At 47.9% G+C, this 13,374-nt stretch overlaps 1 protein-coding gene across 1 annotated transcript in view; it reads right to left on the reverse strand.

Annotated features, from left to right (window-relative positions):
* LOC134966018 (excitatory amino acid transporter 2-like) overlaps window positions 1-13,374 on the reverse strand; it is a 148,278-nt gene that overhangs the window by 68,549 nt on the left and 66,355 nt on the right. Inside the window, exons 5-6 of the mRNA XM_063942468.1 lie at window positions 7,292-7,418; window positions 4,555-4,788 (exon numbers count right to left, since the gene is read on the reverse strand). Coding sequence (XP_063798538.1) covers window positions 4,555-4,788; window positions 7,292-7,418 — 361 coding nt within the window. The remainder of the gene's footprint in view (window positions 1-4,554; window positions 4,789-7,291; window positions 7,419-13,374) is intronic.

Below are 13,374 nucleotides of genomic sequence, written 5' to 3' on the forward strand. Positions count from 1 at the left end.
TAGCATGGTTTTGCCCAGTTGTGTGCTTTTCTGCTTTGCTTACAACCCTGAATCAGCCCCATAGACAGTTAATGTGCGGGAAGGACCTGCACATGCAAACTTCCTAACAGTGTTAATGCTGCGCAGATTTGAGATTTATGAATTAACTCATTATAAAGCTTCAGTTAAGCACGGTCAAATTACCTTGATTGCATGTGTCTATATAGCCTCACTAGCTGAATACCCATGCTTCGCTACGGGATGAGGATGATGAATTAGAATTATAGTTGTTCGTTAATTTATGTTGATTGGAGATCTAGTATATAGGCATATCTTGCATCCCTGACCAACTTTGTGTATTGGCCGGACTCCTTTTTGGTCCCCCAAGGGACCCTGCTCTTCCCACTATATAACTCTCAGTCTGTGGCTTCCTACTGCCTCCATTCCCCTCCTCACATCATGTCAGTGCCCCTGTGAATTTATCGATTTATTTACAGTTTCTTATATAGCGCAGCACATTATGCATCTCCTGATATACTCTGTGCTGCTGGGGGACCCTGCTATTTCCACTATATAACTCTCAGTGTGTGGGTTTGTGCTACCTCCATTCCCCTCCTTACATCATATCACTGCCCCTGTCACATGCAGCCCTGTTCTGCCTGACATATCTTGCATCTCCATTATACTCTGTGCTGCTGGGGACCCTGCTCCTCCCACTATATAACTCTCAGTATGTGGCTTCCTGCTACCTTTATTCCCCTACTCACATCATGTCACTGCCACTGTCAAATTGCAGCCCTGTCGTCACTGACATAGAAACATAGAAACTTAGAATTTGATGGCAGATAAGAACCACTTGGCCCAGCTAGTCTGCCCTTTCTTTTAACCATATTTTTATCTCAAAACTTATTTGATCCTTATGTCTTTGTAAGGGTATCCTTATGTCTATCCCATGCATGTTTAAATTGCTCTACCTCTGATGGTAGGCTATTCCACTTGTCCACTACCCTTTCTGTGAAGTCATTTTTCCTCATATTTCTCCTGAACCCCCCCCCCCCCCCCCCTCCAGTCTCAGTGCATGTCCTCGTGTCCTATTGCTTCTCTACATATGGAGAATGTTTCCCTCCTGGACTTTGTTAAACCCTTGATATATTTGAAAGTTTCTATCATGTCCCCCCTTTCCCTTCCCTCCAAACTATACATATTGAGATTTTTTTAGTCTTTCTGGGTATGTTTTGTGATGTAGGCCATTCAGCATTTTAGTTGCCCTTCTTTGTACAGTCTCTAATGTATTAATATCCTTTTGAAGATATGGCCTCCAGAATTGAACACAGTATTCTAGATGAGGCCATACTTCTTTATTTCTGCTGCTGATTCCTCTCCCAATGCAGTCAAGCATCTGACTAGCCTTCCTCATTGCTTTGTTACATTGATTACCTGCCTTTAAGTCACCTGAAATAGTGACTCCTAGATCCCTTTTCTCCTCAGTAGTTTCCAGTATAGTGCCATTAATACTATATTTAGCCTTTGGATTTTTGAGACCCAAGTGCATGATTTTGCATTTTTGGGCATTAAACTGTAATTGCCACACTCTTGACCATTCCTCTAGTCTACCTAGATCCTCCATCATTTGTTTTACCCCACCTGGTGTGTTTACCCTGTTGCATACCTTTGTGTCATCGGAAAAAGGCATACTTTCCTTTAATGCCATTTGCACTGTCACTAATAAAGATATTAAAAAGCACTGGTTCAAGTACAGATCCCTGGGGTACTCCACTGGTAAAATTTCCCTTCTGAGAATGCACTCCATTTACCACAACTATCTGTTTTCTATCCTGCAACCAAGATCTTATCCATTCAATAATCCTAGTATCCAATCCCAAACTTCCAAGTTTATTTAGCAGTCTACGATGTGGAACAGTGTCAAAAGCATTACTAAAGTCTAGATAAGCTATATCCACGGCTCCACCTTTATCCATCACTTTAGTCACACAGTCAAAAAAGTCAATAAGATTTGTTTGACATGATCTTCCTCCAGTGAATCCATGCTGTTTGGGATCCTGTAAATTGCTGGATTTGAGATAATCTACAACTATTTATTTTAAGAGTGTTTCCATCAATTTTCCTACTACTGATGTAAGACTCACTGGTCTGTAGTTGTTTGCCTCTTCCTTGCTCCCACTTTTGTACAGTGGGACTACGGTCGCTCTTTTCCAGTCCTCTGGAATTACTCCTGTAGCTAATGACTGGTTGAATAATTCTGTCAATGGTGCTACCAGCACCTCTTAAGTTCTTTTAGTATCCTTGGCTGTATCCCATCTGGCCCCATAGATTTGTCCACTTTCAGCTTTGATAGTTCTGTTAGGACCTTCTCTGTAAATGTACTTGTTTCATTTTCTTGAATATCCCTGCAACTTAACTGTGGCCCTTTCCCCTCTCTTTCAGTGATGAATACTTAGCAAAAATAATTATTAAGCTGATCTGCTATTACATTGTATCCATCAACAAGACTCCCAGTCTCTGTCTTTAGTTTTATAATTCCGCCTTTTGTTTTTCTCCTTTCGCTTATATACCTAGACATTTTTTTTGCCTCCTTTACCCACTGACTGGGACATTTTCTCCTCAGCTTGTGCCTTTGCACATCTGATTACCTTCTGTCTAACAATATATATCTCTTTGTCTTCATTATTTTGTGTCTGCTTATATTTCCTAAAAGCCACGTTTTTTTCTTTCACAATATTTGCTACTTCTTTCGCAAACCACACTGGCTTCCTTTTCCTTGTGTTTTTCCTAACACTTTTGATACAAAGGTCTGTTACCTTAATATTGCACTGACATATCATGCATGTCCTGATACAGTCTATGCTGCTGGACCACCCCCAAGGATGCTAGATGTGTGTTAACCCCACAGTGTTTGCTTCCAGATTGTAAGTCATATATGTACCAAGTTTGGTGTAAATTGCTGCAGGCATTCCAGAGTTATGCTTTCTGCTGAAATACTCTGTGCTGCTGCCTCACCCCTTGGGGTGTCTTACCCCCACAGTGTTTGTTTCCAGATTGTAAGACATATGTGTACCAAGTTTGGTGCAAATTGCTCCAGGCATTCCAGAGTTATGCTGTGTACTGAAATACTCTGTGCTGCTGCCTCACCCCAAATTGTGCTAGGGGTGTCTTACACCCACAGTGTTTGTTCCCAGATTGTAAGTCATATGTGTACCAAGTTTGGTATAAATTGCTGCAGGCATTCCGGAGTTATGCTGGAACATACATATACACATCCATTTTTTGCAATTTCCGTGGCTGGACAGTGACATTTGTAAAACCGGTTCTTAGCAAGCACCTGGGACCTAAGGGGAAGCTACCTGCCAAGTTTCAAGATTGTAGGCCTTGTGGTTTAAGAGATTTCGTTATGATTCAATCAATAAGTCAATCTCCTTTTTTGCTTTTTATATACCGTATATACTCGAGTATAAGTTGACCCGAAGATAAGCCGAGGCACCTAATTTTACCACAAAAACCTGGGAAAATTTATTGACTCGAGTATAAGCCGAGGGTGGGAAATGCAGCTCTAGCCGTACACAGCCCTCATAGTGCCAGATATGCCCTCATAGTGCCAGATATGCCCTCATGCTGCCAGATATGCCCCACAATGCCAGATGTGCCAGATATGCCCCACAGTGCTAGATATGCCCTCATGCTGCCAGATATGCCCCACAATGCCAGATGTGCCAGATATGCCCTCATGCTGCCAGATATGTCCCACAATGCCAGATGTGCCAGATATGCCCCACAGTACCAGATATGCCCTCATGCTTCTTGAGATGCCCCACAGTGCCAGATGTGCCAGATATGCCCTCATGCTGCCAGATATGCCCCACAGTGCCAGATATGCCCTCATGCTTCCAGAGATGCCCCACAGTGCCAGATGTGCCAGATATGCCCTCATGCTGCCAGATATGCCCCACAGTGCCAGATATGCCCTCATGCTTCCAGAGATGCCCCACAGTGCCAGATGTGCCAGATAATGCCCTCATGCTGCCAGATATGCCCCACAGTGCCAGATGTGCCAGATATGCCTCACAGTGCCAGATAAGCCCCACAGTGCCAACCCAGTTACTTACCCTCCGTCGCTCCCGTGCTGTCTTCTGAAGGAAGGACACGGAGGGCACAGCGCGTGGCTCTCCTGTGTCCCTCCTGCGTCTCCGGCGGCAGCGGCATGTGTGTGTTAAAGGAAGTGCCGGTTCGTGCACTTCCTTTAACACACACACGCCGCTGCCGCCGGAGACGCAGGAGGGACACAGGAGAGCCGCGCGCTGTGCCCTCCGTGTCCCTCCTAAATACTGACTCGAGTATAAGCCGAAGTGGCTTTTTCAGCACAAAAAAAAGTGCTGAAAAAGTCGGCTTATACTCGAGTATATACGGTATATAGATAAGCAAATAAATATTAGGAATTCTATTAAAGAGCAAAATTTTATTTGCCTACATCTTTCCTTTTACACTGGGGATTATATAAAATGAATTAAATATACTGTATCTCTAGTGTTGCTGATTGGTTTTATATACACAGGGAATTACCTAGATGCTGTCCCGAGTGCAGTGATCCACGCCTGGAATATGCCTCCGTAGAAAGCAAAAGGGTTTTTCCTGGTGATAGAGAAGAATATGAGGGGCAGGACCATGCCCCCGTGGATGACCAGGCCCACAATCACAGTGACCATGTACATTCCCAACTGCCGTGCCACAGTCTCCAGGTCTTTGATAGCCGCAATCTTCCCACAGATCAGAGAGGCAATCCCGAATGGGGAGTACCTAGACAGAACCGTAAAATAGAAATACAATATAAAGTACAATATAAAGTACATTACAGACGTTAGTCAAATGGTGCACAACAGTAGGATGCAGGCTGTCTCTGTTGCAATAAAACAGGGTATTTATTACTGTGTCTGTAATTCATGGTCCACGTATTAGACTCTATACACACACCGTCTCTCTCCAAGGCTTAGTACCTTACAGTACATAGTACCCATAGATCTCAGTGGTCTAATGACCAGAGACAGTGGAAGCATTTGCATGCTGTTGCCAGTTCGTGTGCTGTTACGTCTGAGAGGCATGTAAAAGAATTGACTTGTGTGCAGCCAGTATTGGACTGGGGTATGAAGGGCCCACCAGGAAATGCAGTGTTTGGGGCCCAAGAAGCTTAAGGGATGTGGCCTGCCATCAGTGGGGGTGTGGCCAGCCAGCACAGAGGGAATTGGCCAACCATAATAGAGAACATGCAAACAACAGGGCCTCTTTGAAAATGGGGGGACAGGGGGGGTCATTCCGAGTTGTTCGCTCGTTGCTGATTTTCGCAATGGAGCGATTAAGGCAAAAATGCGCATGCGCATGGTACGCAGTGCGTATGCGCTAAGTATTTTAGCAGAAAACTTAGTAGATTTACTTACGTCCGAACAAAGAATTTTCATCGTTGAAGTGATCGGAGTGTGATTGACAGGAAGTGGGTGTTTCTGGCCGGAAACTGACCGTTTTCTGGGAGTGTGCGGAAAAACGCAGGCGTGCCAGGATAAAACGCAGGAGTGTCTGGAGAAACAGGGGAGTGGCTGGCCGAATGCAGGGCGTGTTTGTGACGTCAAACCAGGAACGAAATGGGCTGAGGTGATCGCAGTGTAGGAGTAAGTCTCGAGCTACTCAGAAACTGCTAAGAATTTTCTATTCGCAATTCTGCTAATCTTTCGTTCGCTATTCTGCTAAGCTAAGATACACTCCCAGAGGGCGGCGGCCTAGCGTGTGCAATGCTGCTAAAATCTGCTAGCGAGCGAACAACTCGGAATGAGGGCCAGGGTTGTGTCTGGACCACCCACTTGGAATTGCAGGACGGCTAATCTTGGAGTAGCTTCCATGGAAACAAACCAGCCATGATCCTGCTCCACCAAGTTACTGATCCCTAGAGGAGAGTGTGGGAGCCTCGGTTTGTGGTACTCAAGTAGATTGATAGACACTTAAGGGAGTCAGGGAGATTGCTGCTATTTAAGGAATTCTCCCTGACATTCATTGGTGGTAGCTGCAGTCACACTGTGACCCTGATCTGTGACCAGCCTGGGTGGTGGTAGCTGCAGTCACACTGTGACCCTGATATGTGACCAGCCTGGGTGGTGGTAGCTGCGGTCATACTGTGGCCCTGATATGTGACCAGCCTGGGTGGTGGTAGCTGCGGTCACACTGTGGCCCTGATATGTGACCAGCCTGGGTGGTGGTAGCTGCAGTCACACTGTGACCCTGATATGTGACCAGCCTGGGTGGTGGTAGCTGCGGTCATACTGTGGCCCTGATATGTGACCAGCCTGGGTGGTGGTAGCTGCGGTCACACTGTGGCCCTGATATGTGACCAGCCTGGGTGGTGGTAGCTGCAGTCACACTGTGGCCCTGATCTGTGACCAGCCTGGGTGGTGGTAGCTGCAGTCACACTGTGACCCTGATCTGTGACCAGCCTGGGTGGTGGTAGCTGCAGTCACACTGTGGCCCTGATCTGTGACCAGCCTGGGTGGTGGTAGCTGCGGTCACACTGTGGCCCTGATCTGTGACCAGCCTGGGTGGTGGTAGCTGCGGTCACACTGTGGCCCTGAAATGTGACCAGCCTGGGTGGGGGTAGCTGCAGTCACACTGTGGCCCTGATCTGTGACCAGCCTGGGTGGTGGTAGCTGCAGTCACACTGTGGCCCTGATCTGTGACCAGCCTGGGTGGTGGTAGCTGCAGTCACACTGTGACCCTGATCTGTGACCAGCCTGGGTGGTGGTAGCTGCAGTCACACTGTGGCCCTGATCTGTGACCAGCCTGGGTGGTGGTAGCTGCAGTCACACTGTGGCCCTGATCTGTGACCAGCCTGGGTGGTGGTAGCTGCGGTCACACTGTGGCCCTGATCTGTGACCAGCCTGGGTGGTGGTAGCTGCGGTCACACTGTGGCCCTGATCTGTGACCAGCCTGGGTGGTGGTAGCTGTGTCAGATGCAGGTTATAGGACTGTGCTGCTTGTCTGTGGACCTCCTGAATGTTACACAAGACAATTTCAGTTTAGGTCACTTACACAATATAGTATCACGGTGGTGAGTAGTGTAAATGTAATGAAGGGCATGGCAGTAAATGAAACAATGTCGCCCGCTGGACACTGTAAGTCTGCTAAACCACACGCAATAATTAAAGGTTAAGATTCCATAAGCCATTCCTCTGCACTCCATACATAATTCCTGCTGTGCATATCTTACTTGCCTAATAAACCACAAGCCAAACAAACACAGGCAGACTTACACATCTCTTACCACATAATCATGCTGACCAGCCGCATAATGATCTCGTTCAGGATATTAAAGAAATCAGCCATTAGCTTAGCCTGGTCTCCCATCTTCCCCATAGAAATTCCAAACGCGATGAAGAAACCAATGAGGCCTAAGTATAGGATGAGACACAGCGGTCATATAATAATATCCTTACTCCGCATTCTTGTACAGCCCAACCGTGCAGGATGAATGTAGGTGAAGGGAATCTTTTTCTGTTATATGCTGTAGTGATTCCACCAGTGGCATAACATTCTATACTACCATCGTTACAGATAAACTCCGGTATAACATACATATATTGACTAGATTTATCAAGCCTTGGAGAGTGATAAATTACATGGTGATAAAGTATCAAACAATCAGCTCCTAACTGTCATTTTTCAAACACAGCCTGTAACGTGGCAGTCAGGAGCTGGTTGGTTGGTACTTTATCACCGTGCTATTTATCAGTCTCCAAGGCTTGATAAATGGGCCCCTTATTTAGTAACACAAAAATGTGGACCGGAAGTGCTGAAACCCAATATGCAAGCAAAACTCTGAAAATGTCATTTCTGCAGCGGGGTACACTGTGTTCCACAGGGAATACATCAGGGTGTAGAGATGGATCTTGATCCAGGCACCAACAGGTTAAAGCTTTAGCTGTCCCAGGATGCATTGGGGCCTCCTCTATAATCCCGCCTCCAGGCACTGTGAGCTCAGTTTCGAGTTGGTGCCTGCAGAAGCATGTCACTTAACAGGGGGGGCTGCACTGGGCAGCCCTGAAAAAGCTTTTAGAAGACTTCAAGAGCGGCAGCACTTACATGTCAGGGGGACATTCTGTGCTGCGGCTCCGTCACCTTCCCAGCGGCGTCGCATACTCCCGCTGGCTCTGTTGCCGAGTACTTGCTGCGGAGACGCTCCGGCTCTAGGCACACGGTCCCAGGCGCTCTCCTGGTTCGCGTGGCTGCTACTGAAGGGAGGAGGTAAGAGGGTCCCTCAGACGGGACCCGCCTCTAGAGTGCGTTCCGATCACAGTTTAGGGAGACGGACTGCGACGCTGGTGTGGACACTGTAACAGAGCAGGGACTCCACACAGGGCATAGGAGTACAGGTCAGATATATAAATATCCTCTTTATTAAGACTCTCCATAGTACCAGTTGGTGAGGACCAGCATAGGGGAGAAGGCGCTTGACCTGTAGCCCCTCCCCAGTTCCAGGCGCCATCTACTGCTGGTATTCAGCGCCGTGGTTTTACAAGCACTTAAGTATTCTATATGTCAATATTAAGACAGCATTAGTTAAGAACAAGTGTACTTGTGCCAGAATATACTGTACGAGTATTCTGATATATATATATCCGGTCTCAGACCGTGCATTGTTATATGTGACACCGCTGGGGAGGTGATGGAGCCGCAGCACAGAATATCACCCTGACATGTAAGTGCTGCCGCCCTTGAAGTCTTCTAAAAGTTTTTTCAGGGCTCCCCAGTGCAGCCCCCTGTTAAGTGACATGCTTCCGCAGGCACCAACTCGAAACTGAGCTCACAGTGCCTGGAGGCGGGGTTAAATTTAGCACATCTACGATCGGATCTGAATTAGGCCCTTAGTTCTGTTGGGAAGACGCACCCAGTAGTCCTCACATTACCTTGTCTAACGTAGGCAGTAATAGAAAAAGTATATACACGGTTGAGTCACATAATTATGACCACCTCCTGCATGTGACGTCAGCAGTGTGTAGCCGATGAAGTACATCACGTGTCGTGCGCTGGCTTGGTGGGTATATAAGGTGTGTGATAGGCCGTCTGCACACATGTCATTCGTTGCTGTCATGTGTAAAAGGCGATTTATCCGAGTTGCAGAAAGGGATGATTATCAGCTTTCGGACCAAGAGTGCAGTATTTCTGACACCGCAGTTTGTGAACTGTTCGCGTGCTGCTGCGATGAAGGTTCATCGTGACTGGACAAATGGCACCTCTGCGAATAACCGACGTGGAAACTGTGGCGCACGGGTGCCATTGATGTGAGAGGTGAACGTCGGTTACAAAGGAGTGTGAGGGCCGGCTGACGCGCTAGAGTGGAGCAGCTAACCATCAACGTGAACCTGGGGGCTAGCCGGGCTACCAGCAGAGCCGGATTAAGGCCCCGGGAGGCCTGGGGTACTAAATTGCAGGGGGCCCCCATGGACTAAAAAACTAATAAAAAAAATAATATATATATATATATATATATATATTTTTTTTTTTTTAATTATTTATTTATTTATTTTTTTATTAGTTTTTTAGTCCACTGAAGGAGGAGGGATTTATATATATATATATATATATATATATATATATATAAATAATTTATCTAAGAATCCCTCCTCCTTCAGTTCAGCGTGCGGCACGCCAATGACTGAGCCGCAGGCTTGCTGAGCCGGACAGCAATTGGACAGCTGAGCCGTCGCTCAGCTGCCCTGACTACAGCTGTTAGAGCACTCTTCTTAGAGCTGTAGTCAGCGCAGCTGAGCGACGGCTCAGTTGTCCAATTGCTGTCCGGCTCAGCAAACCTGCGGCTCCGTCATTAGTGCGCCGCACGCAGGGCTGTTTCTAGACAATTTGGCTCCCAGTGCGAGATTTCAAAATGCGCCCCCCCCCCCCTTGCTATAAAAAAAATTTGCGTGCCCCCCCCCCCCCATATAGCCAGAAAAAGAAAAAGCTTTCGCGCGCGCTCGCGACAAGGGTGTGTGGCCTGATTAAAATGGGCGTGGTCTCATTAAAGTGGGCGTGGTCTCGTCTGATATCATCACACCCACCACAGGGGGGAAAAATAAAAATAAAAAAGTCCCCTTTTTACACATTACACCAGGCAAGTGTCCCCATGTTACACAGTACGCAGGCAGGTGTTCCCATTTTACACAGTACGGTAGGCAGATATCCCCATTTTACACAGTACGCAGGCAGATATCCCCATTTTACACAGTACGCAGGCAGGTGTCCCCATTTTACACAGTACGCAGGCAGGTGTCCCCATTTTACACAGTACGCAGGCAGGTGTCCCCATTTTACACAGTACGGCAGGTGTCCCCATTTTACACAGTACGCAGGCAGGTGTCCCCATTTTACACAGTACGCAGGCAGGTGTCCCCATTTTTTGCACAGTACGGCAGGTGTCCCCATTTTACACAGTGCGGCAGGTGTCCCCATTTTACACAGTGCGGCAGGTGTCCCCATTTTACACAGTGCGGCAGGTGCCCCCATTTTACACAGTACGCAGGCAGGTGTCCCCATTTTACACAGTGCGGCAGGTGTCCCCATTTTACACAGTGCGGCAGGTGTCCCCATTTTACACAGTACGCAGGTAGGTGTCCCCATTTTACACAGTGCGGCAGGTATCCCCATTTTACACAGTGCGGCAGGTATCCCCATTTTACACAGTGCGGAAGGTATCCCCATTTTACACAGTGCGGCAGATGCCCCCATTTTACACAGTGCAGCAGGTATCCCCATTTTACACAGTGCGGCAGGTATCCCCATTTTACACAGTGCGGCAGGTATCCCCATTTTACACAGTGCGGCAGGTATCCCCATTTTACACAGTGCGGCAGGTATCCCCATTTTACACAGTGCGGCAGGTATCCCCATTTTACATAGTGCGGCAGGCAGGTGTCAAGTGGGGGGGAGGAAGGGAGGAAGAGAGAGAGAGAAAGAGAGAAAAAAAAATACTTACATCTTCCTGCTCTTCGGGTCCCGCCGACTCACGTCCCTCGCGCCGGCCGCCTCCTCCTTCGATGCTTATCTCCTCTCCTCCCTCTCTCTCCCCCCGAGCGCTCCTGCTCGGGGGGCGGGGCTTCGCGGAATGACGCAAACGGGAGGAGATAAGTAGTCATTGGCCGCACGCTGTACTGAAGGAGGAGGAGGGACAGGGCAGCGGGGAGCCGGGGCTCGTGAGCGCTGCACCGCAGATCGGATTGAAGAAAGATCCGATCTGTGGTGTGGCAGGGGGCCCTTTTGGAAAGGGGGGCCCGGGGTACGTATCCCCGGGACCCCCCCCTTAATCCGGCTCTGGCTACCAGACGTGTGTCTAACATGACAGTTCAGCCCGTCTAGCTGCTGTCTGTGCAACACACGGTGGTTACTTTGGCTATTCGCTGGTGGCCGTAATAACATGACTTGACCGTGTACATATACCCCTACTTCCCTGGGACATCACCAACTAAATGCTGTTTATGACTGATTGCAATAACAGCTGAGCTGTTGGATATTTAGAAATTGTTTTTCAACTTTTTTAACATGATCTAGTGCGGAAATACAATACACAATGGGAGACATTGGCAAGAGTACCAGACGTTAACAACACACCACAAAATGGATAGGACAAATAATCGGGGCAAGGGTAGGGCAAAATGCTGAAGCTATAGTAGCAGGAGCACACAGTGGTGAATCACGGGTGAGAATACATTCAATGTAATCCTGTACCCAAAGTATGGGCAAGAGCAAACAGAATGGGGATGTAGCCAAAAGATTAAGGCCCAGATTTATCAAGCCTTGGAGAGTGATAAATTACATGGTGATAAAGTATCAGCCAATCAGCTCCTAACTGTCATTTTTAAAACACAGCCTGTGACATGGCAGTTAGGAGCTGGTTGGTTGGTACTTTATCACCGTGGTAGTTATCACTCTCCAAGTCTTGATAAATCTGGGCCTGATACCCTTACACATACCTTCTTTTCTCCATAAATGTTTCTATGTATCTATCCATACGAATGTAGGACGTGTTGACGTGACACCTGGCATTGGACTCTTCCATCACTCTAACATCCTGTGGCGCCTCACAGTGGGTGAGATTACTAATTAGAAGAAATGCGTAAAAATCCTGTTTTCAGGGGTTTTACCGCATTTCCAAAATGTACTAAAGCCCAAACGCCAATCAGATCCCTCCCAGCATGCTCCACAGCCACCGCATCCTTCTGTGCATGCAAAGATTTCCAGGTCATGAACTCTGAAGTCCATGGACCAGAGCGCATCCCGAAGAGCTGTCCTTCGCAATATTAATCGCATATGTTAGTACATATGCAATTAGTATCGATGCGATGTGTGGCGGGAGGTACACCGCAAGGTTAGTACTTTCCGGCCAGTAACAGATTGCATTGTCAAAGTTTCGGCAAGCTACAGGTAATCTTATTTTCATTAAATTGTTTAATATGCAGTACTCTCCACTACCACCAGATGTCGCACTGAAGCAAACTATGTGTTTGTGTGTTGAGAGCACCTTCATGAATCTTGTATATAACAGCCCAGATCTGTGACTCTGTGCCTGTGTGTCTAACGCTGGGCGTTGCTAGAAGCAATCATTGGGTTAGCAGCAGGTCTATCACACCCAGTCCACATCTGATTGGGTGAGAAACGCCCTCCCACACAGGCTATATCCAATGGGAGGCTCTGCTCTTTGGCTGCTGTGTGTTCCCAGAGCAGGATTAACAGTGGGGCTGATGGAGCTGCAGCTCCAGGTCCACACCCCAAAATAGGCCCCACTGCATCTGCAGCAACATACCCTCCAACAATTTACACATAAAAATCGGGTAAAATGTGTCCACGCCTCTTTTCCTATACTTTCAATGGAAGTTTGGTGAGCCAAAAATCGGTACAGACCATAAAAAAAGGTACTGTACCTGCCAAAAAGGTACAGCTGGAGGGTATGCCACTGCATCTGCAGCAAGCCTCTGCGCTGTAGATAGGGAAAAAACATCCTTTCACTGCAGTGTCCTATGTCCTACTGCAAGTCCGCCAGCACCCTCCGGCATCAACAATCCCCACTCCTTAGCCGCGGTGCAGGTGGAACAAAAGCTGTTGGGGCCACCGGCATAGATGTGTATGAAAGTGGCGCAGCGGAAGGCTTTCATAGCCCTCCCTGCGCCGCATACTCTCTCAGCCCGGAGCCTCCTCTGCGCGTGATGTCACAGAAGTGCCTCTCCGCCACAGCCGCGCCCAGATCTCCAGAGGACCTGACTCTGCAACACAGCACCTGGGCTGCCGCCCTGGAAGCCTCGAGATGGCTAATGTAACGGACAGAGTGGTCTCACGGAGGGTAATGTCTGGATGCTGAAC

The sequence above is a fragment of the Pseudophryne corroboree genome, chromosome 10, assembly GCF_028390025.1.
Source record: "Pseudophryne corroboree isolate aPseCor3 chromosome 10, aPseCor3.hap2, whole genome shotgun sequence".
NCBI classification, from domain to species: Eukaryota; Metazoa; Chordata; class Amphibia; order Anura; family Myobatrachidae; genus Pseudophryne; species Pseudophryne corroboree.